The sequence below is a fragment of the Carassius auratus genome, chromosome 11 (genome assembly GCF_003368295.1).
Source record: "Carassius auratus strain Wakin chromosome 11, ASM336829v1, whole genome shotgun sequence".
NCBI lineage: Eukaryota > Metazoa > Chordata > Actinopteri > Cypriniformes > Cyprinidae > Carassius > Carassius auratus.
The window spans coordinates 16,102,164-16,127,376 of NC_039253.1; the positions used below are offsets into that span (position 1 = coordinate 16,102,164).

A 25,213-nucleotide genomic window follows, 5' to 3' on the forward strand; every position below is an offset into this window, starting at 1 on the left:
CACATATGTTTTTTTCCTAAGTGTATAATAAAAATATAGTTATTCAAATATAATTATGCAATTGTTAAGCTGTTACATAATTTTATATATTTTCACCAAAATTCAATTCAATTACATTTTAAATTAGATACTGTAGTTCAAGTCTGAATCTGCCCATTTGATACGATTCATTCGCAATCCAATTCTGAACAGTTAACACTTTAGTTTTCCTTTACTTTAAAATCCCCAAATTTTATCCTATATGACGATATGTGTGATACTTATGACTCAGTGGAGATGTGTCAAGTTTACCAACCAAACCAGTAAGTGTTTAAAAGGTGAAACTGTTTTTTAATCAGAGGCAAGTACAGATCAGAAGGTTGAGAAAAGGACACAGCTTTACTATAAAGAAAGGCGTCTCGAGCAGATTAAGTTGCAGCATCTCATCATACACGCATACAGGTTGAACAATAATGACTGACCATTTCCTTGGCCAAAATTACAGAAAAAATAAACACCATTAACCAGCATGATCAGCAAGCTGCTCCAATGCACAAATGGCTAAAAATACAATAAGGATAATAATAATAATAATAATTAACATGTATGGTTTTGCAAGAAATCAAACGTGTCATGAGAATCGCTGTGGCAATTATTATACTCCGTAAATAAATTATGCATGTTACCAGTTAAGTACACGGATGATCCGACATTGGGAGAAAGACAGAATAAGCAATATACCAACAAATATATATTTGTATATATTTTTGAACATCGCCACAACAACTCATGGACATGGGAACAATCTGTGAGGATGATAAAAGTGGCTGCAGAAGTAGGACAAAATAGTTTTAAGCTGACTTTGAATTGCCTCGATGTTAAATCCTGTGACTCACAAAGCTACAACAACGTCACGTGTGATCTAAAGAGTTGTCTGTGCATGTAAGTCTCTACAAAAGCTGGTAGACTAGGCCTACTGTGCAGAAAACAAAAGAGCGAAAGGCAAACGAGGACAGTATTGCTTTGAGGTACTGGAGAGAAAGCAGATCTGATGGATCCAATGAATTTCATTAACACGTATTTCTTTACTGCAAAGGCATTGGATATACAACAACGCATCCATATCAGGGAGTTATGACCTGATATTCAGCCCTTTTAAAGAGCGTGATCACATGTGACACGGGTGTAAGGCATTATGGGAGCCTGTGGTGAAGTAATATGTGAACAGACAAACCAGTTTCTCTTGCATAACACAATTCAAATGTTTACAAAAAGGTAAGAATGCTACAATACAGCTCTACAGCATTTGCTATTTACATCATCGGTAATGGTGTCAGCCGGTTGAAACTGAGACGTGAGTGAAGAAATATGTCATGATTACAAGGACGGGACACAAAAACAAGTCTCATTCAAATGACCCAAGATCACTGGCTGAAACCGAATCCAAACCTGTGAGTGGAGTCTTGCATTTTGGGATGCACCAAAATAATTTTATTTTCACTTATTGTAGCACAATAAACCTCCTCAAAAAAAGAAGAAGAAGATGAAGAAAAAAAAAAAGGATATTTACATCATGATCGAAATAAATACACAATATTTCCATTTCATGTTATGTAGAAATGACATTAAATAAATTCTAAAATATTAACAGAATAGCAATGATATGACATTAATACTAAAAAGAGCAGCACAATTAACAAATAAGACATACTCCTTTTAATGGTGCCATTACTTTTCACTATTTTACATTGCCACAAACATGGTCCTTGATCTCTGAAGTATGTTTTCATCTACATTACACAGAGAAGATTTCAATATCACAGCCCAGACTCCGAAAAGCTGTTGTGGAGTCATTAATAAATTATCAATATATTAGTCCCTATTATTTTTATAAATAAAATCAAGATAAATATGTAAAGGGGTCCAAAAGTTTGAGATCACAAGTAAAACTTAATAAAAAATGAATAGAAGTGGTTTGTCGCCCTTTAGGTTTAATGAGCGGAAATAAACCTGGTGTAAACCAGGATGATTTTACAGCATACAAACAGAGAGAAATATAGCAGCAGACTCACTGTTTCAAATGAATCAGTTCCTTATTTAATTAAATCCCAAAGTTGGCATGAAACAGAAGCTGCGCTCGAACAAAAGAAATATCTACATTTTTAGTTTTCAAAAAAACATAAAATGTTGTTTATTTCCAGGTGCAAATTTAAAAACCGCAGATCCTCAGACTTTTGAACCACAGTAGTGCAGAAGATGAAGTAATGGTAGTGGTATGAGAGCGGCACTACAATTACAGTGGCATGTCTTCAGGGCAGTGTCTCAGCTGCTCTCCCGACAAAGAAAATCAACACTGGATCAACCCCAAACAATATCTACACTTCTCTTTACCGACTCGGTACATCTATGTTGAGTTATTCATGTCTAGAAACCCTCATATGACAACCCACTTATGTATTGATGCACCCCAAACTTTTTTAGACTCCTTGAAGAAACTTATTCTGACACCGAAATCTTCACCAAGCTTATTTAAAAAATAAAATAAAGAAAAATAAATAAAGAAATAAAGAAAAGCAAACTTCATCATTTCATCCTCATCATTCTCTTTTGAGGACTATTTAAAAAAAAAGGAATATCATTGCGTATTCAACTTTTGATATTTCAACCTCTCCATTGTCCTTTGTGCTAAAATACTACCATGCTTTAAAATATTGTCTTTTTCATCATTTACAAGTGACGCCATCTAACCTCGGCCGATAAATATTGGTGGCGTTTTATAGTTGCAGCCAGTAAAAATATATTAAGAGAGCAATGGAAAATGAAAGCATGATATCAGTCCTGTCACCTACTGTATAGTCAGAACTGGGTGTTTTTTTGTTGTTGTTGTTGTTGTTTACAAAAGAAAACATGGATTCTAACGTCCAATTTTAACCCAAAAGCATGATAATGATAATTCATAGTGCATAGTTTTATAAAGCACATCAAACCGTGATAGCACTGTCTAGAGAATTCATGTTTTTGGATGCATCTATTTGCGGTGGAGGAAAAAAAAGGATCATTCACTGCGGAAATATCAATATGATAAATGTATTTGCCGACGTTCTGCAGTCGAGTCGACCCACAGTTGACATGTTACAGGTCTGGTGCTTGTATCACCGTTTCTTTGATGCTAGCTACGGTTAGGAAGAGGAAGAAGGGGCAGATTAAAGATTTACTAAATAAAAAAAGAAGAGCATAAGCCATATGAAAAGCTCAAAAGTCTGCCCCGTCGCCCTAAAGGCACACTAAAGTCTGTGTGGGGCATGGGGATACCTTAAAGAAAGGTTTCTAAACATGTTTTTGGCTCACCTGCCTTTCCCCATACATTGTTTAGAAGGATCATGCACTCCAGTGCGTTGAATGTGAATGCTTGTAATTTTCTCTGTATATATTTATATATATGTATTTTTATGCATGTAGTGGCCCCCTCCGGCCCACTGGGGGCGCTGTGTTCAGGTCGGGGTGCTATGCCAGAGAGTAGATGGCATTAACGGGTGACGTGGCTTCTGAGCTCTCGTTTCCTTCCGTCTCCTCTTTGTCCTTCTTAACTGTGTACTGTCCTATGAAAGAGCCGTCCTCGTTGAACTGGCCGTCTCCTCCTTCACCATAATCCACCAGACTGTCGTCGCTCTCCTTTACGTTCCCGTCTAGGGATGTCTGGCTGCCTTGTAATGGCTTGTTGTCTTCGTCGCTGCTGTTGGGAGAAAGAGAAAAAGTTAGAACATGGTTCGACTGGATAGCATGGACCTGTTACAGTAGCACCCTTAATTTCTCCAAAAGCATGTTAGACAACCATTTAAAAGTAGGCATGTATTCTGATTACATAAACACAAGCAACTTACAAATCAGTTCATTATAGAAGATATTTTAAATTCATTTTCAGCAGCCAATACTTCAGTCTTCAGTGTCACATGTTCCTTCAGAAATCATTCTAATATGCTGATTTGCCACTTAAGAAATAGTAATATCAGAAATCGTGTATCAGTAGTGTATCTACTTTAGTTACTATGTCGCCCGCAGTTGGAATCAACTTCCAGAAGAGATCAGATGTGCTAAAACACTGGTCACATTTAAATCTAGACTTAAAACTCATCTGTTTAGCTGTGCATTTCTTGTGCAATGTCCGAACTGATTGCACTGTATTTTCACGTGTTTTTTTTTTTTAATGTAAAATCATTTTCTGTTTCTGTTTTTTAATTCATTTTAAATAAAGTACATTTTTAAATCATTTTAAAAGTTAAAGAATTGCTTGTTTTATTTTTGTTATTTTTCTTCATGATTATTTTACTTTCTTTTATGTAAAGCACTTTGAAATACCATTGTGTACGAAATGTGCTATATAAATAAACTTGCCTTGCCTACTTACAGTATCTCTCTGTCAATGTATTTTATTATCATAGACATATATTTTCCATATTTATGTAATTCATCCATTCATCCTTGCCAAGGTGACATATTTGTGACTCCAAAGCTATCAGTCACATGACATTCACTGCTTAGATGATTGGCTTAAAAAATGCTTGCGGAACTGATTACAACAAAAATAGAGATTAATGGGAAAGTTTTCTTAAAACTTGGAAAATAACTAGCTAGGATAAGTGAATCGAGAAAGTTAAAAAATTTCCTAAAGGTATTCAATGCTTTTGGCCATCGCATAAAGATGAACCCTGATCAAGAATATTAAAACACCAAAATCCTATTTCCCATGTGGCATGTGAATTTAATAAGATTTTCTAAATAGTTGACAGTTTTGCTCTTTATTCCATGTAAAAACTATTAAAAACGCTGAGAAAAACATTTAAATCTCACTTTTGAGAAACGCCAAGGAGAAAAGAAAAGTCCCAAGGTGAAATTTTGACAACAAATTTATTACTAAAGACAAAGACAAACTATTTGCTCTCTGTATTCTATAAATGATATCATGACTATAAATTATTCATTGCACTATATTATCACAGGTATATCATTCATCCCTTGCCCTGTCCATGCATGAGAGTCATTTTAAAAGGGACCTCTGCTGGAGGGTAACTAAGAGTGTCATGCATGAGGAACTGGGACCTACAGTACCTCAACTGAGAAGCACCAAGAAAACAGAAAACCACAAAGCAAAACCTATGAGATCCTAAAAATCATTGACTTGGCACAGAGGTCCATTTTAAATATCATGTAATATCCATGGACCTTGTTGTAAATTGTATTACGGATGGACTGTTAAATTGAAATGTCATAAATAAACTACTTTGTCCCCCCACAAAACAAGGTTTACTACCAGGCTCCATGATATTATCAATCGGTACGGGTCATAAAAATGCTTTTACCAACTGCATATATCCTCTCTATAAACAAGGAACAATTCTGCATCAAATGTGTTAACATTAAATAGAAATAGCAAGATATAACCAGATTACGCAGTTCTGTGCATGCACCATGACAACTGGAAAATCATGGCCGTTTAGTTATTCATCTTTAGATTCAATAAGGCACATTCAGGAAATGCTTTTCCCCACCAAACACACTCTCTGCACCAGCAAGAGTTCAGGGAATAAAGAGAATGGGTTTTTGATTTAATCGATCAGTCCTTGAACTCACAGTATCTCCTGATTTCACCTCAAACAGTGGAAAAACTGATTTTCAATGAGCGAAAGCAATCTGTATTTCATACTGTACATCATTTTTGACAGGATATATGAAAACTATGATGACGTGATGCATGAATTATGGCTTGTTGCATACACCTAATTGCAAATGTACCTGTAGGAATTTTTTCGCAAGATGTGAAATACGTACCCCCAAGTATGTTTCGATACGCTCTAGAGTTGAGTGGCACTATAACTCTAATGCTCCATGATGTTTTAAAATATAGTGCCATCTGCACTACACCTAAACCTACCCAAATGGTATGAACAAAAGTGAAAGTGATGTAAAAACACAATCACAAGCATGCCATTTTAGCTTGTTTTTCGATCCCTCATCTTTCAGCTCTTTCATTGGGAGTAATGTTTTTCATGGGATTTGTACACAAGGATTCCGCATGTCCAATTCTGTGCCGGCTGAGCTACCGAGCAAGATTATTACGTTCGTAAAGTGAAACATACGAAGCTGTAATAATAACGGTGTATGAAAACAATTACAAGTGCTTGCTGTTTAACCGACTCTTGGTGTTAATTCTGCTGGAAACTGCAGTGATATGTACTTATTGGTACGTAACCTTACTTCGTGTCTGGCGAAAAGAAATTCCACAGGAACGTTTTTATCATGAGATCAGGTAGCCTAATTTTTTTTTTTCAAATATTTTAAAAGCAAATTAATTAATTCATTAACAAACGAATAGATAGGGCTGTCAAATAAAAATGTAAAATTACATCACATTACATGCCAATTTGTCAAATCGATGTATCCTTTACAGTGAATGGGTGCCGCCAGAATGCGAGTCAAAAACCATTGCACTAATCCACAAGTAATTCATATGATTTCAGTTCTTCAACCAGCTTTGCACTTTACTACAGTAGATGCTAACTGACAGATACATTCAGTGTGGATTATTGTGATGGTTTTCCAGCTGTTTGGAGTCTCATTCTGATGAAGAAACAAACTCTTCTACATCTTGGATGATGTGTGGGTGAGTACAATTCCAGCAAATATTTTTTTATGGGTAAACCATTACTTTAAATTGACAGCCCTATAAATAAAATTATTAAATTCACAAATTTGGTAAGTTACTATATTCTAACAACATCAATTTTGAGGATTATAAGTTATGTTGATGAATTATATAAGTTGATGAATTATAAGTCATGTTAAAATGACAGGAAAAAAATGTGTCGTCGAAAAATATAAGTTAGTTACATATGTTATGTATCCTAATGTATGCTTTCAGTCATTTATCAATACTAAAGGAGTAGGACATGTATTAATCGATTAAAATCAAAAATGCAAGGTGCTTTAGTTCTTGATTAATAATCCAAAGAATGGTGAAATTAATGCCACTCTTTTCATACCTTTCCTTTTCAAGAGACCTTCATTGGACCAACAGGAATGGAAAACACCCAAGAATAAAAAAAAATTATTAAGGGAGTAAGAGTGAGAAAAAAAGGAATAAAACAAAATATTTGTGTCATCAAAGAGCACTTGAAAGAAAAATTATAGGAAAGAGAAAATGATGCAGTGAACATCATCATTATAAACAGCCCTCTGCAAATAATCTGTGGCATTCAATCGAATACAGATCACTGACAAAACCCAAGGGATCTGATTTCCAGCAGACTCTCCTCTCAAACTGTAGGAAATGCATTATAAATTCTGAAAGCCAAAGGGCATCATAGGCTCAATGAAGTGAAAAAACATACATTTTCTTAGCAAACTCCTTGCATGCAAATATATGTTCAACTGAGTTTCAGCTAAAAAAGTAGAATCATTTATTTTATGTTTCATGCTGTGATTGAATTTTGTGTACTGCACTTTCCATTAAACAACATTTCAAGGGTGCTGAACGTGGGAGGAAGATCCTTGGTTCCTTTTTGACAAATTAACCATGACATTACAGTACCAGCTTTTAAAATATTAACCTTACAATGAAAAAATAAGAGATCATTATTATCATCATTTTATTTATAAGAGAGTCAAAATGATTTCAAGACCGAATAAAATGCTTCAGTACTTGATATTTTATTTCAGGCCAAAGCTTTTAATACATATTCCAATTCACTCTGAAAGGCTTTTTATGAACCATGCGTTTTACTGTAAGTGGTGCTGTAAGAGTTTACAGCACCGTGTCCTAAACGGGCAAGTTTCAAGGGCAAGCAGTTTGCTCTTCTTAAATATGGGTGACCATATGTTTTTTTTTTGTTTGTTTTTTTTCAGACATGTATTAGCTGGGATTTCTAAATTGCATAAAATGTCTGCGTTTTGTCTGTGTTTTCTTATTGTTATCTTAGTTGATGAAGGTAGTGACAGAAGAGTAGTTTGACTAATTGCGTGCAAGCATTGTACACAATCAACCAATGGTGGCCTGTGAGAAGGTGGGATTTACATAGAATGATCAAACCACTGCAAATATTTATACATTTAATGTATGACAACTTTAGAGTGCAAAGCCTAAACCTGGACATTTTAGGCAATTTAGAGCACCCTGCCAGGACATAATTAGGAAAAAAAGGACATATGGGTCATGTTTTATGTAAAACCCTGAAAACATCCTGTCTCTATCCACACCTGAGATGCTAGTAGCTGGCTTTTCACCCTGGCTGCTTTATTGCATCGTGTTTGGTTAGGACACGGTGTGTTTACTTTCATAAAATTGCTGGATTACATCCAAAATAAAGGGACCAAGGAGTTTAACACCTTTTTTATAGAGAACAAACATTGATTAGACAGCAGCTTTAGTCCCCGTTCTGCCATCCACATGTAGTCTAACCAATGACATGCTCAGGCTGAGATGAAGTGCTGAAACCAAATACCTGTTCTCGTTCCTTAACAACCCAGCCGAAAGAGGAGGGGGGAGAAAAGGGATCATGAAGATGGAGTTGACCACATCATTCACATGTTAGATGAGAGAGACGTTAGAAAGTAGAAACGAAGGGATCAGCTTCTCAGCATTACTAAGCGAATCTGTTACTGAATATCTGTGGTCTTGATCTCCTTAAAGTGAATTAGCTTTGAGGAAAGGTGAACCATTTAATGTTACATAACTGTTAATAATGTGACACATGAGTGGTTTTATTAAAAATGCTATAGTCCAAATGGTTAGAGCATGTTTTTCAATAAGTTGTTAAGAGGATCACAACTACAAATCCATGTTACATTTCTACTGAAATGTCAAATGTAGCTTAAGTGCAGTGTTGAGAAGCTCTTACTGTATCTGAAACTGCTCCCTGTTGCCTATATATAGCAGTTTTGTGATTGTTTTTTGTAAATCGTTTTTACAGCAGTTTTAACACCATTGATTTGGGGCAAGTTGGAAAAGAAACTGGACAGATCTATTGACCATTCAAAGGAAAGCTTTTGACTTGAGTCACAGAAGGCATGGGATAACATTAGTGTTGAAGTTCTCAGCTAATATATTGACACTGCAGAGAAATGTGCTACTGTAATTTCTGCAAAAGGTGGACATAACCAAATATTATGGTTAAAAGTGGATTAAAACAGTACGACTCATTTCTATTTTGGCCACCACTGTACCTACAATGTACTCTATGAGCTCACATACACTGGCTAGAACACTATTTCCCAAAATCCACCATGGATTCACTCACTTAATTGTGTCATTCCTTTCTAATATAGTGCACTTAACTGCCATTCGCTATATAGGAGTTAGTAAACGAGTGAGTGAATGAGCGATTTCAAACACAGCTTGTGTTTAGCTTGCTATGCTAATCAAGCTACCTTTCTGAAAAGTTAACAGATGTTAAAATTTACATGCAAAATAAAATATTACACTATTTATATTGTCATCCAACTGAAAATTTAAACTTTGAAGTGTTTATTCTTAACATTGCATAAGTAACATGACAATTAATAGCTTATGGAGCTAGAGATATTGTATAACATCTGCCTAAAGCCCTCACTGACACTTCCCTTTACTCTTTGTACAGAGGTTGTAATATCCACAACATCTTGAAAGAAGTGCGCTTACACGGCAAAGATAAATAAATTAAGGATGACAGGTAGAAAAATGCTTGTTTGTTAAGGTTCACACCGCCCTAACAAATGCCAAGTGTAACACAGTGATCCGGACAAAAGCCATCAAGCACCAGTGCTAGTTAACTAAAGCTAAAATTGTTCTAATTGTTTTCTTTGATTGCAAAACAGCTGAAATAAAATAAATATAAATTTAAAAATAAAAACTTCTAAAATTTGAAATGTTCCAATGGTGTTGGTGCCGACCACAGTTTCTTGAGAAATCAGTGCATTGAGAAATCGGTGCATTGTTTTCTAGCTGAACTGAGATCTATATTAACCACAACAGGCTTATTTTCTGTTTAGGTTATATAAAAGCCTCATCAACAAATGTTTTTGGGGGTGTTTATGTAGTTGTTAATTAAATTTTGTTTGGTTTACATGGTTAGTTATTATTTTTGATTAAAATGAGAAAGGCATATTCCCCTCTGCAGGGTTAGAGCTAAGTTCAGGACCTGTAACAGGTAAAACAAAGTTATTCATCAACAGGTTCAATATCATAAGTAGCAGAGAGTGTATATAAACAGTTCGAAAATAAGATTATTGAAAGTCATTTCCCTTCGTATGAACCCAAAAAGCGGTTGAAAATAAACTGCTTAATTTTATGGTGTAAATGATCAAAAGTGCAAACTTACGGATAGTCAAATGAACCATCTTGGTCTTTATGGTCAACATTATCTAAGGGGAGGTCTTTCTTTTCTCTCACTAGTAAAAAACAAAAAACAAAGAAAAAAACATGTGAAAACAATTTATATATCATAAATACATAACACTGGGTTAATGTGGCTTTGTATTTGCTGCATACCTGCATATTTTCCTCCACGACTCCTCTTGATGAAACAAACGATGAGCAGGATGAGAACCAATAGAGCGACAGCACACATCAGCCCAATGAACCAGCCCTGAGTAGCAATGTCTTCCTGCTCCTTGTAGGCTGTTAACAACCAAACAAACACACACACAGAGGAGGGAGGAGAAAAAGAGAGGTACAGAATAAAATGTTTAAGTTTCATAATATACTCATGAGCAAGAATGTCAGAAATCAACTTCCACAGATAATTTTACACATTAAGAAGCTTGTTCTCCCCCTGCATGATTTATCGAGCCTGCGAACAGCTGAACACACTAACAACAAATGGAGAACCTAATAAATCTCACTGACTTTCAGCAACATGGTAGGAGTCATTTGACAGCCATTCTTTATCAAAAACACATTAGCGGTGAGAACTGCAGATCTGGATTTGAATTATCCATCCTGATAATAACATCAGAGCACAGGGTGCTCTCTCCATGAAGAGTTATCTGATGAGAATGGAACCTGAGTAAAGCTTGGTTTAACCGCATGATCAAATACTCCCCTTTTCAAAAAAACTAACAAACAACAACAAAATAAAATGATAAAAAAACACTCTTTTTAATAGATGCATCTTGTGAAAAACTTTAGTCTCTCCTAATATTATAAAGTGTTTCTTAAAAATGGTCTATTATTATTATTATTATTTTTTCAGTTCTCTATTGAAAGTAATTTGGATATACACTAGAGTACAGAAGTTCGGGCTCGGTAGTTCTTAAATAATTATTGTAAAAAATATATTTAAACATGTTTTAATAAATTGTAAAATGTAGTAAATTTCCAGAAGCCATTACTACAGTCTTCAGTGTCACATGATCTTTCAGAAATCAGCATCATGTGCAAAAAATTGTTGTAAACAGTTGTTCTGCCTAATATTTTTGTGGAATCCATGATACATATTCTTCATGATTCTTTGATAAATAGAAAATTATTTAAAATAGAAGTCTATAATAGAAGTAATAAATATATATTGTTTTACCGCCACAAATGAACAATTTATTGTATCCTTGATAAATAAAACTATTAATTTCTTGGTAAGAATTTATTTTAAGGGCCAACTCTCACTATTAACTATAACTGATTATTAGCATGCATATTACTAGCACACTGGCTGTTTATTAGTATTCATAAAGCACATATAATATTTTATTCTGCATGGCCATATTTTACATTCCTTAATTATGTCCCATACCTAAACTTAACATCTACTTTACTAAATATTAATAAGCAGCAAATTTTGGGTTTATTAAGGGAGAACTCTTAATTAAAAATGCATATGTGTTCCCAATTTCTTTAACCTTTTTTGTTTTACTGAACCCAAACTTTTGAACATTGCATCTTATGAGCTTGTCGAAGACTTAATTTCAAAACCACAGGCATTAGAGTCTACTCTGATATAATATAATAATTTTAGGCCTAATAATAGTGGCGTTTTTATGTGGAAAATCACAGAGGGATCTATCAGTCAGAGGAACAAAGCTGACGGTTTGGATTATATTATCAGCTCAATCTTCTATACCCGAAAAACAGAGCAAACATCCCACTTAAAATGGCATTTACACGGCTCAGGGATGCTTATCATCACAGGGATCAATATCTTATTGAACGTGCTTTTACACAAAATGCTGTTAGATTTCATCTTGCTTGCAGCGCCTGAGACATATATGCATCCTGCTGGAAAAAGTTTGCTAATGCATCTGAAGCGTAAATAATTTTTGCTCCAAGGGAAATGAACCCATGCCCCTGGTATTGCTAGCACCATGTTTTACCAATCACAGTGCCAGTTAACAATCAGTAAATATGACAACATACAGTTTTCTATCTTTCAGAAGGTCGAGGTCACGTTGAACCCTTTCTTTCTCCCTTGTGTCTTGGCCACCCCTCACCTCTGCCTGTCTCGAACGTGACATAGTCGCTGCTGATGGAGATGTGCTCATGGGAATACACCCGCAACCGATACTTGGCCCCAGCCACCAGCCCAGCCAGCTTAATGGGAGGCTGGTGTTTTACTTGTATGCTTTTCATCGACCCATTACCTTCAGGAGGAGACACAAGAGAGGTGCCCATCAAACCGAGCCCAAACTAAACTGACCAAGACGAAGATAGCAGGTCATGTTTGTTAACTGAGGAAACATGCTGCATCCTTATCCACTCTACATTCAAGATTCTTCTCTGTTCAGGATGGTAATTCTTAAGTGAGATTGTATATAAAAAAAGCAGTCTGTGAGCGAATACTGGAATATCTTCACTCAGCACACATCAAAGTCTGGCATTGGTGTATTAGGGGCATCATTTGCTTCAGTGACGCCTCTTAAAAGCTTTGATGTGAAGTTGCCGCTTAATATCTCACACTGGATTTGCTATAATGAACTCCGGTCTAGAGTGGAGGGAGGTGCACGTTGTCTCAATTACCCACAGACCGCATCTCGTCTCTGAGGAAGCCGAGAAGTGGAGAGACAAATCCCAAAGGCATTGTCAAAAGGTGGGCATAATGACTCAGTGAGGTTTCATGATGTTCATAAGAAACCTAAATGAAATCATCATCCACTGTGTAACTCATGTGTTGGCATGAGTTTGATCAATATGTGATCATATACAAGAGCCTTTGAAGCAAGCAGCCATTGGATTATATAATATGCATATGAAAATTCAATTACAGCACCTTAAAGTGCTACAAGATCTACAAGCTGAAGCTACGAGCTGGAAAGTAAGTCTGTATCCCTTTTAGACAATTCCCATTTATTAATGCTTTCAAAAAACCCCAAAAAAAATCTGTGCTTGGAAGGCACAGATATTCCACAAACATTCTGTCCAGGGTTTGTTCGGAGTATTACACTTTTGGAATCATTTACTCACCCTCCTGTGGTTCCAAACCTGTATATATGTCGGCAGTGGGGACCATCAACTATTTGATTAGCAGCATTCTTTAAAACATCTTCTTTTTTGTTCAGTATAAGAAAGAAACTCATACAGGTTCGGAGCGACATGAGGATGAGTAAATGATGACAAAAGTTTCATTTCTGGGTGAACTACTGCTATAATACCTGACTAAAGACAAGTTATTCTCTACCGCCGCATTAGAAGCAATGTGCATGTGCATTTTAATTATGTTTAATCCCATATTACATGCACACAATTTGCTGATAGCTTTTTAAACATCACAATGTCCTGCTTTAAGATCAACAAAACATCTCATATGGGCTGAGGAGCTTCTACATATAGCAAGATATTGTCACACCATGCCTCACGCAGAATGCATGCAGCTGCCACAATCTTGACAGGACATGGTGACAGGATGAGGAAGAGGGAGAAGGAAGAGGGAGTGTTACATAATGAAATAGTGATTCTACATGGGAAGTACTTTTGGAGAATGTGTGCGTATTGGTCCTGATGTAATCTGACCCTATAATAATGCAGTACTCCTTAGTGTAAGAGTCCACATTGATGCACCTCTTGGATGAAACCCAGATTGCTAGAGTACATTTTCACCGGCTTGGTGGGATATTGCATCAGGATGTACTGTACAGTACAACATGTTTCAAGGTTAAATATGTTACTCTGACTCTTTGGTGAGTCCTTTGGTAAGAAACATTGACCTCATCATCATCTTTCTCCGAAACGTTTTCAACAAAAAAAAAAAAAAAAAGAAAAGAAAAAAGCCCAAGGGGCATCAATCAGATGTGGCAGGCTTGTTGGCATAATCTAATCATGGAATGGGACAATGGTGGCCAATATAAACAAAAAGCCAAGCAGCTGTGGGCAGCCAGACAATGAGTGCAGCTGGGAACCCAATGGATGAGGTAAGGGTGGAGTTAGCAATCACATCTGATGAGCCAGACAGATAGCTCAAGGGCGAAGGAGCAAGCGAGAGAGAGAGAGCAAGAAAGCAAGAGAGAGAGAGACTTTGGTAGAGAAATATACACTAGTCAAAAACTAGTTACATATTGCATGTATCTTTTTCATGCTGTGACCGTCTTAAACATGCACACTAATGGAGGATGAAGAATGGTTTTTGATTTACATTCATCTGTGTAATCAAAAATAATTTAGGACATTGCGTAAAGTAAGTAAATAAATAAATAAAATCAGTATTTTGTCTTGATTTACAGTTTAAAAAAAACCTAACACTATAAATTATCCAAGAAATCAATATAACATTATTTTATATTATATTATATGAGCTCAATAATATAAGGTGCTGTTTTGTTTTAAGCACAAATCTAACAATATTTAGTAAGTTTCAAGCTTATAACAAGAAACAAATATTTTATTATTTCATTAACATAATATTTAATATATGTATATTTATATTTAAAAACCTAAACAAATGATATATAATTTTTGCATCATGTTTTCTGAAAACAACTTCTACAAAAATGTACACCTAAAAATGTTTATATATTTTTACTGGTTAAAAAAAGAGAGAAGAAGATAAAACTGTAAAAAAAAAAAAAAAAAAAATGAAGTGATTGCAGGACTTTATATAATAAGTTTAGACTGCTGGGTGCCTCAAAGTCACTGTTTTACGGACCGAAAATTCTCTGTGGTCCAGTCAGAGCAGGTCTCAGTCATTTCTTTTTTTCAGTATCAAGGCGTCTCTCCCCCTCAAACATTTAGTCAAATCTCTCCCTGTTCTTAGCCACCAGTGAGAACTAGAGCTTTCTAAACGGGGCATGCATGACTGCTGATGACATATAGCACAACGCAGTACTGCAGCTAGATATGACATTATTGAGTAACCTGCTGGAGCAATGATAACAAATACTGTGGACAAAAACATTACAGAGAATCACAACAGGGAGATATCATAAATGCTGGACAATTCAAACAACATTTACAATAACTCCCTTTCAAATGAACATGAGCTCCCTGTAATATTTATGGTGATGTTCTATAAATATGCCATATAAATGAGGCCCAATTAAACATTACGAGAGGAAGATTTTGGTCTCCAGCAGTCCCAGTAAAATCTAGCATTCCCTACATAAGCTCTCAAAGGGTGCATCTGGCTCTTACTGTCCAGTGTGAACTCTAGCACAAACTCGCTGCTGTCAACGGAGAAGTTGTGCTTCCAGCTGACGTTAGCATAGTCATTGTTAGCATCCACGGTCAGATTCCAGATCTTTACATTCGGGACTATGCAGAACAGGTGGGAGAGGAATACACTTAAATATTTTCTGATACAAACACTGGTACACATGCTTAAACTTAAAGACCCCATGAAACCTAAATTAGAGTTTTCTTTTAGATAATATAGATTACTTAGCTTTGAGGTCATCTATATGCTAGTTTAGCTAACAAAAAAATATATTATCCTCTGGGGAAAATGGACCAAAACATATCCTTTGGGGCACATTCAAATTTTTGTTTAAAAAAAAAAGCTCTCTAGAATGAAAATATTCCCTTAGTAGTCACATTAATGAAACTTCCTGTCCATTATCATTAATTTAGTGATGCATAAAGCAACACTTAAATATAGCTCAATATACCTCAAAATCGAAGAATGAACTGGTGTGATGTCTATTCAAACTAAATCTGGTCAAAATGAAGTTTGTTTGGAACTTGTTTTGGTAGGTCAAAACAATTCAAAATGTTCACCAAAGTGAGCTTTCTGGAAAAATGTGCATATATTTGAATATTTATCTAAACACCACTTTCAGCACCATGGATAGTTCTGATGTATGAAAACAGTGTATTATTGTGTTTTTTTTTGTTTTGTTTTTTGTTATGTTTTTAAAGTATACTGGGGTCTTTAAACCATCTGCTAGCAATAGTAAGTAGTACATTATAGTTTCATAGTTCATAGAAGATTTTAGTTTTTAGCTTCTTAGCTATTAAAAACATAGCTATGTCACACCTGTAAATACTGTCACTTTAAATACGTTAACACAAGAAATAAAACTTTCATGGGGTCTTTAAAACTAGAGCATTTTAGCAATATTACTGATTTCATTTCTAACTTGTTTTTCTAAATATCTCATAGTTTACAGAGCATGCATTTAATTTTCTAATGCAACAAAACTACTTGTAATTCAAATGTCAATTCTAATTCTGCATAATCTGAGTGTTGTGTGTCCGTGAGGGAACAGGGAGAACATCAATCATGCCCTGTCCTAAATGGTCCACTAACCGAGTCAGTCATACATAATAAATGTCATCTAAACAAGAGGACACACTGATTTGATTGAATGAATCTATACTGTGGGCGTTTCCAGTGAACACTGTCATTATCAGATACCCAGCATTTTCCAATCCACTGTTTTAGGAGACATGGGCCGAACAGGAAGAACCGTGGTGGAAGCTGTTGTAGTAGTGGTGGTAGTAGTTGTGGTAGTTGTAGTAGTAGTAGTGGTAGTAGTTGTGGGTTTGGGCGGAGCAGCTGTTGTAGGGGCTGGTGTGGTTGGTTCTGGGGTAAGTATTGTTGGGATTGGGTCGGTGGAGAGGGGAGGGGGAGGAGGAGGAGTTTCGAACATCAAGGCATCCGTAAAGTTAACGGCTGAGAGGAAGAACACAGAGAAGTTAAGGTGAAGGTCCCAGGGTTAAGCACAAGAGAGACAAAGAGAAGCGAGAAAACACAGGAAAAGAAAGAGTTAATTAAATGGAATTCCCACAGTTCTCTTTTTCCAAAATGTATTCAGTGAAAGAGAGTGGCTATGCTTCGAATGGAATACTGGCATACTATATACTGCATATTATCTACTGCATTCTACCTGCTATTTATACTATTCACACTGTGAATGAACTATATGAAAATACATACACACACATACACTACCAGTCAAAGGTTCAAAGAGTATTGATATTTATATTAAGCATGGATGTATTAAAATCATTAAAATTGACAGTAACATTTATAATGAATAGATTTATAATAAGCATTTAATAAGATTTATGCAATAATCATGTGACACTGAAGACTGGAGTAAAATATATTAAAATAGAAAACAGATATTTTAAATATTAAGAACAGTTCACTATTTTATAGTCTTTACTGTAAAGTATTTTGCTAAAATAAATGTAGCCTTTGCAAGCATAGGATACTTTTCAAAAACATTTTAAAAACTGTACCATCCCAAAACCTTTCACTGATAATAGTATGTGCATGGATAAGAATTCAGTTTCCTGGTTCTAGAATGACCAGATAATATGTCATGCCTTGAACAATATTAGCATTTTTAAGATGCCAACATTTTGTAATACTTGCATTGTTTGTTTAGCTGGTATTACTTTCTCAAATATCTTTTGAAATATATATGAAATATTCATCCACATCATTCCACTCAGGAATACTGAAGAGGTTGCATAGAGGGTGTCTAAAAATTGATTGTTGGGCACCACCCAGGGGGAAAACAGGGTCACTACAAGCTATGCAACGCTCTGCAAAATGTTAACATATTCTCAGATCTTACTGCCATTTTGAAAACACCGAAAATATAAACAAATATCTGGGATTTAACAAACAAACAAACATTGCAGAGCTGTCAATACAAAAATAGAAAATGTGTGGAAATCCATTAGAACACACAGTGGATAGAATCATTATCCAAGATAGAGATTCATAATGAAAGATTATATATCTTTGCTTGCTTTTAGCTTGGAAACAACGCTGTTTTGATTAACAGACTCCATAACAAAAACTATAGAAGCAGTTTCCAAATTCAACCTTACAGGCAAAAATAAAAAGTGAGAGCAATCCATAAATATGCTTGCAAAGGTTAAAACAGACAGAGAGTGTCAGAGAGCCCTGGAGCGCATGGTGACATCAAGTTTTCCAGACCAAGACATGCTAATGGATGTGAGACTTTTGCACAGGGATGTGGTCTAAGATCAACACAGCCAATCAGCCGTAACTTAGTGCACTCTTACCTGTATGTTGCCATCTGACCAAAAAAAATTGAATTGAAATAGAAATAAAGGTGGCACAAGCAGAAGCAGAGGCGTGCATTGCCAAAGCAACAGTTTGTGAATAATGGCGAGCTGATTCACTCTTTTTAATAATTAAGCAGCACAACACTTACAATCTTCAGCTTTGTTTTATCTAACACTAACTTTCATGCTTGCAATATGACCTGCACATGCACAATCTACACTTAAACTTTGAAGGAGTTACTGGAGACATACTAGAAAACAGCTCATAATTACTGCACTAATACACTAACTTATTATTATGCCATTTTTGTCATGGATGGATTCACAGCCAAACATCATCACTCCATTACTACTGTTCCATAAGAAGCTCATCCATATATTAGCATGAAAAATGACATTTCCTTTCAACACCGGCATTTTGCACAACATCATTTGAATGATTGAAAAAAAAAAACATCTGCCACTTTTGTAAAGTTTAGTCTTGCATGTTAACAGCATTAATTAACTATGAAAATACTGATAGATTTGACATTTGTGGGTATTAATCATAATTTTGCATCCACTTTGAAAGAGGTGAAAGTAGTAATTTACACAAATTACACACATACTGCTCCTCTCTGACTATTTGCAACTTCTAAATCTAAAACGTGCAATGTACAATACAATTTCAAAGGGCTTATAATATAACTGCTATCTTCCAATATAAAATTAGATTTATTCAGTATTCATGACAGTTTGCCCTTTATTTCCACCAGAGAAAAAGAAGATTGCGATTTAAGTGCTATTAACACAAAGCCCATGGTCAATGGATGCAATTTTCATCCAAAGCAGTTAATTACTGTACAGTTTAACCATTAGTATCAACAACATAAATTGGCTTGCCATAGTGATTCACCTCTGTAACAGTATTATCTTCACAAATGTCCATACAATATTAGATTTTTTTCTTCTATCATCTGAACATTAACTTCTCTTCCCCTAACACTAACAACTGTATCAAGCATTACAATTAGAGACTAACAACAAAGTGGTTCTGTCTGGCTCCTGGCTAGATTTAAAAACTAAAATGATGATAGAAGCATGCTAGGATATGCCAAGCAAGGCATGTGGTAGGAAGTGATGTCAGTGCTAATGTAGCAAGGTGCCATCAGGGATTGGGTGTCAGTCAATAAATCACATCCGAGCCACACATGACTTTATCTTATTTGTGTGGTGCTTCAGGCACAATAGCATCTTATCAGCATCTTAAAGAGGTAAAACTCGAATCATCTACACTGAGAGCAGATTCAGTGATTCACATCACAAAAGTGCAAGAGCCCATCCCTGAAAGCACACAGTGACATGAAGGTTGGCAGACCAACAAAGAGATGGATAGGGACAGGCATTTATTGACAGTGCAGCTGAGCAGTGTTTTTCATCAGGGAAAATATAAGAGTTAAAGGTGAAGTGTGCAATTCCTAAAGGCAGCCAAACAAATTTACAATTAAAAATAAATAAATAAAATATTCCCTCAGAATTTTTCTTTATTAAAAATAACAACAATATATATATATATATATATATATATATATATATATATATATATATATATATATATACATTGACTTGAGAAGCAAATGTAGACAATATTTTTTTTGCCATTATTTCAGATATAAAATAAATATTTTAAAACCATTATTAAAATAACACATGCACACATGCATGCACGCACACACACACACACACACACACACACACACACACACACACACACACACACACACACACATATATATATATATATATATATATATTGTTTTCAATTAATTATAATTCAATAAACTCCTGAAAACAAGTAGCAATATCTTAAAATTCCAGTTGGGCCAAAAATAAATATATATATTTTTTTTTGGTGCATTGTAAACAAAACAAATATTATTTGAGTACATTATACAAGAAGTACCGTTTCAGTCACTGTACTTCAAAATGTTATGCTTAATTTATAGTGTTTCTTGCCAAATCTGTGCAATTATTTGTGAAAATTTACTAAATTTAAGAATTTTCTATACCAATTTTATTTTATTTTTTTCAGTGTAGGAATCTTGAGTGTGGCATTGACTTAAGCAGCTGCACTGTTACGTATTAAAAAGCAGACAGACATAATTTGAGAGAAAAAGACAGACAGAGGCTGAATTAGAGACAGAGCAAGGCAGGAGTTAGACAGGCAGGCAGTCCATTTCCCCATTACCTACAACTGTAGAGTCAGTATCTGGGGTGCCTTCAGTCAACACCACAGGAAAGACAGGAGGAAAAGAGGGGAGACAGGTGAAAGCAAGTCAAAGAAGAAACAGACTGAGTTAAAGACATCACAAAGCATCGGAAACAACAGTGTGAAGGAGACAGAAAAGTATTATCAGAAAAAAGAGAACGACGGGGTGGAGCACAGACAGGAACATCCAATGATTCTGCTCTCAGATTCACTAACACTTACAGAACACAGAGTGAGACGACTCGCTTGCTGACCTTCATTAGTGAAATGTGGTGACTCCATGGCGTACACTTCTCCCGCTCCGACCTGTGTGCGGGCTGCAAGGTAGAACTTGAACCGTGTGAAGCGGTTAGGTAGATTCATGATGTACTCTGTCACGTTGGGTTGAAAATGCTCGAACTTCCTCTCTCCCTCCTGTGTGCCATTCACTGGAATCACAAAAGCAAAAAAGAATGAATAAGTGTGCTATATTTTTACACTTCATGAAGAACATTTCAGCAGGGTTTGCACTGTGCAAAATTCAAGTGCTTATGGTGCATTCAAGTCATGTTAGAAAGACTGCATTTGTGAATTAATGCACATGAACTAATAAACTAATCATAATTTTGACTGGGAAACTGGCAAAAAACTGATTTTTGTTGCTTTCAAGTGCATCTGGTAAACTTGTAACGCCAAGACGGGCATATGTTATTATTACAAAGTGTAAAGCATTTGGAAACATAACATTGAATAAAATAAAACATTAAAGTTGAGTGATTAACTTTGAAGCATTCACTACAGACTTGCTTTCCTCTCTCTGATTGCGACAGTATAGAGATACATATAATAGATGCATATAATTTATGTTATAGATCCATTTTTCTGCCATGTTTCAAATAAGCATAAAAAGCTTGTGCATGATCTAGAATTATTTCTAGAATTATTTTCCACTCGTAAATACAACCTTTCTCAGTCATTTATGTACTAGGAATTCGTAAAAATTATATTTGTGGAAATGTTGTGGCTGATTTCTCTGAGTACGATGAGCTCACCTGTGTGGTATTCAAGTGTGTATCCTATCAGGACACCGTTCGGCTCCAGAGGCTTGTCCCACTTCAGGTGAACCATGCCTGTGTGCCTCTGAATCCTAAAGTACTTTGGAGCCCCTGGCTCTGTGGAAGGATTAGATGAGAGCTGTTCATATTCTGATTTTGGATATAAACGTCACATATTTGACGTCTCATCATAGCTCATGCTTCACCACTAAAGCACAGGATGGTGAACCCTACCTCCCTCCTTGGTGTAGAACTCCACAGTGTTGCTTTGTGGTCCTTCATATTCTCTGTTAGCCACCACCATGTACATCTTGTATTTGCTATACGGAAAAAGGTCTGTCAGGATGCCAGAGGGCTGTTCTGCCGTGGTGAAGAAGCCTTTATGCAACTTTGTCTTGTTCACTTTCAGGCCCTTAATGAGGCTGGCTTCCCGCCAGTAGTACAACTGAGAATATGATATAAATAATGAATCAGCAATGATAGCAAATAAGTAAAAACATTTTTGTGTCAGGCAGATGTTTGTTTGCTCACCTTGTACTCTTTAAACTCTCCGTTCACAGTGCTGGGGTCCACAGCCACCCAGTGTACATTTACTTTGGTGCTGTTGATCTTCGACACCCTGAGGTCTGTTGGTGCAGCGGATGGTTCTGATGGGGAAAAAACAGGATAAGTATAAAAGAAACCAGAAAAGACTATAAAAATGTCATTAAATATGAAATGTTAGTACTCACTGTCTTCCCCAGAATAACCAATGACTATGTTTGACTCAGGGCTGTGTCCAAAGTCATTGATGGCCTTTATTTTGATCTCATATGGGACATAGGTGTCTGTATTATGAATAATGTGCTTCGTTCTGGTTGTGGTTATGTTATTCCACTCTTCCTCAGTGTCCTTCCTTCTCCATGAGACCATGTATCGCAGGTTTAGCCCATTCCTTTCTGTGCTCTTAAGTGCCTATGAAATAGATAGTACAGATAGATTAGCTCACAAACCGTCACATCCGTCTGTTTTTTCTTTTTGTTAGTTTTTTGAGGTACTTCATTAAACATGGTTCATTTTACCTGCCATGTGATCTCCATGTTGTTCTTCTTGCTTCCCCAGCCTTTAAGACCACTCGGCACAACATCAGGAGCTGAAACAAATAATTATATGTTACTAAATGACTGTTTAAGCACACACTCAAACACATTTCTGTCTGGGCTTATGGTTGCTGCTGATCTCTTACGGGCTCCACTGGTCTGATAGCGGGCAGAGGGAAGGCTGGGTTGACTCTGGCCCACGGCATTGATTGCAATCACTCTGAACTGGTAGTTGACAAAGGGGGACAGTTGCAGGTTGACTGAGTTTAGGTTGCCACCAAATATAGACAGGTTCTGCCACTTCCCCGGCTCCCACTTGTCCTCTTCAAACTGCACAAGGAAATCTGTAGTAATGCAAGAAGACACAATGGCATGATAATTGAGTCTCTTTAAAATAAAGAGTTTAAAAGCATTTATTCCTGCTGCTGGTCAATAAACCTACACAGAGAAGGAAACTCAAAGGTTCATGATATGTCAATCTCAAAAATAATTAAATTACTCTATTCATTTGGTTCTAGTCACCAAAACGATTTACTGACATTTCTTTTAAAGATAACAGGATAACAATATAACACTGGTTGATGTCAGATGTGACAACTGGATGGTTTTTCTGATCAATGTAAACTGTGTCTTTAAAACATAAAGACACACATGAGCATCGACAAAGTAATGAAGACAAGGTTCATTCACTGAACTATGGTCATTGTAGACATAAGACTCTATACTCTGAACTTACGCGTAACAGGACTGTTGTTTTCATTCCCAGGCACCCAAGTGAGTCTAACACTACGTGCTGAAGGGTCCGAAAGCTCAAGATCCTGAGGGGGATCAGGTCGAGCTGCAAGAGAACAATATACTAATTAACCATGTTAACTTATATAATAATTCTCAGAATGTTAGAAGAAGAATATTAAAAGGGGGATTGATTGTTAGAGGCTTTAATTGGACATTAGAAATAACTGCACTAGATGCGTTACCTGCAAAGGCACTGCGATTTGAGGCAGATGAGATGTCATCCTCTATGAGTTAAAGGTCAAAGGTCAGAGGTCAAGGGTTAGTGTGACTATTAGTAGATAAATATAAGAAAAAAGCAGTATAGCAGGAAGCACAACAGTAGGAACATTCAAGCAAACTATGAAGCTGTGGGAAGTGCTATTAAGAGCACAGATCTATAAGTTATAAAAGTGCAAAAGGCAATTTATAAAACAGATAGTTGCAACCACAACTATTTCAGAGGAACTACTTTGTTTGGCAGAAGAATCTTTTTATCAATATCATTACATTTTAATTGCTTTTTGTATTCTGTGAAACCTTGCTACATATATGGAACAACCGTTTTATAAAAGCAATAAGCCATGTGAACCCGTGGTTTATAGGGAATTTAGTATAGCTAAGGTTTTTTTCCTTCGCATCATGCCTAAAGGGGCGTCTTAGCTGTAATACATTCACTGTAATCCACGGCTACACAGGGCCTATTGTTTTATTATTATCCTCTGGATATGACAACATGAGAAAGGTGCATAAAGGAGGACGATGTATTGTATGATGTGTACCTGTAACTATAAGGCGAGCTGAGGCAGAGTTCTCATCTATCTCAGTTTTGGCAGTGCATGTGTAGGTTCCTGCATCTTCTGGATTGACATTGTAAATAGTCAAAGCCTCATCATCCTTTCTGAACCGGTTGCTAAAACATACAGATCATAACATAAAATCTTTTTTTAAAGAAATGCATACTTTTATCTATCAAGGGTGCATTCAATTAATCTACAGGGACAGTAAGGACGTTTATGATTATATTGTGTAGATATTGTTAAACATTACATCCAGTTAAGGTTTAGAGGCTTGTCATCTTTTAGCCATGTGACCGTAGCAGGAAGGGAAAGATCATGTTTTACTCGACAATCAAAGCGAACCATGGTTCCTTTGGCCTGTGTGACATGTTCAGGTGCCCGCACTATTCTCGTGGGCTCTGAAATGCAGCACAACACACACAGAGTAAATGAAGACATTCATGAACAATAATGTAATGTTTTCTCTTAAAAAACTAAATTTAGTGGTTAATGTATCAGGTCTCACCTTTAACCTCCAGGCGCACTTGATTCTCCATCTTGCCCAGAATATTACTGGCAACACAAGTATAGGTGCCTTGGTCTTCTGGCCGGGCTTGTTTAATCTCCAAAGTACCGTTGTTGTACAACTTGTACTGACCACCATCCAGACCACTGCCTAGGCCATTCTTGAACCTGAACACACATGTACAGTATATTCATTTGCATTCTAATACACAAACGTTTCTGGTCAGTAAGCTTTTGTTTAAAGAAATTAATATTGTTCAGTAAACATGCAGTAAATTGTTCAAAAGTGACAGTGGAGCCATTGATAAATGCAGCCTTGGTGAGGATAAAAGACTTCTTTGAAAACATTTAAAAAATCTTAC

General features: G+C 36.0%; 1 protein-coding gene across 16 annotated transcripts in view; it reads right to left on the reverse strand.

Annotated features, from left to right (window-relative positions):
- Positions 1–914: 914 nt before the first annotated feature.
- LOC113111203 (neurofascin-like) overlaps positions 915–25,213 on the reverse strand; it is a 71,627-nt gene continuing 47,328 nt past the window's right edge. For 5 of the 16 annotated variants that reach the window (XM_026275738.1, XM_026275739.1, XM_026275737.1 and 2 more), the window contains 21 exons: positions 24,853–25,019; positions 24,598–24,745; positions 24,330–24,460; positions 23,754–23,795; positions 23,513–23,614; positions 22,923–23,120; positions 22,759–22,829; positions 22,429–22,651; positions 22,229–22,344; positions 21,932–22,142; positions 21,695–21,814; positions 20,918–21,091; positions 20,643–20,672; positions 16,785–17,042; positions 15,563–15,682; positions 12,433–12,582; positions 10,499–10,627; positions 10,329–10,398; positions 8,475–8,486; positions 7,017–7,034; positions 915–3,712 (listed from right to left, as the gene is read on the reverse strand). In XM_026275738.1, coding sequence (XP_026131523.1) covers positions 3,484–3,712; positions 7,017–7,034; positions 8,475–8,486; positions 10,329–10,398; positions 10,499–10,627; positions 12,433–12,582; positions 15,563–15,682; positions 16,785–17,042; positions 20,643–20,672; positions 20,918–21,091; positions 21,695–21,814; positions 21,932–22,142; positions 22,229–22,344; positions 22,429–22,651; positions 22,759–22,829; positions 22,923–23,120; positions 23,513–23,614; positions 23,754–23,795; positions 24,330–24,460; positions 24,598–24,745; positions 24,853–25,019 — 2,719 coding nt within the window. In that variant the 3' untranslated portion in view covers positions 915–3,483. Of the gene's footprint in view, positions 3,713–7,016; positions 7,035–8,474; positions 8,487–9,862; positions 10,149–10,328; positions 10,399–10,498; positions 10,628–12,432; positions 12,583–15,562; positions 17,043–20,642; positions 20,673–20,917; positions 21,092–21,694; positions 21,815–21,931; positions 22,143–22,228; positions 22,345–22,428; positions 22,652–22,758; positions 22,830–22,922; positions 23,121–23,512; positions 23,615–23,753; positions 23,796–24,329; positions 24,461–24,597; positions 24,746–24,852; positions 25,020–25,213 lie in introns of those variants that run through there. The other 11 variants (XM_026275750.1, XM_026275749.1, XM_026275753.1 and 8 more) reach the window with 7 other exon arrangements.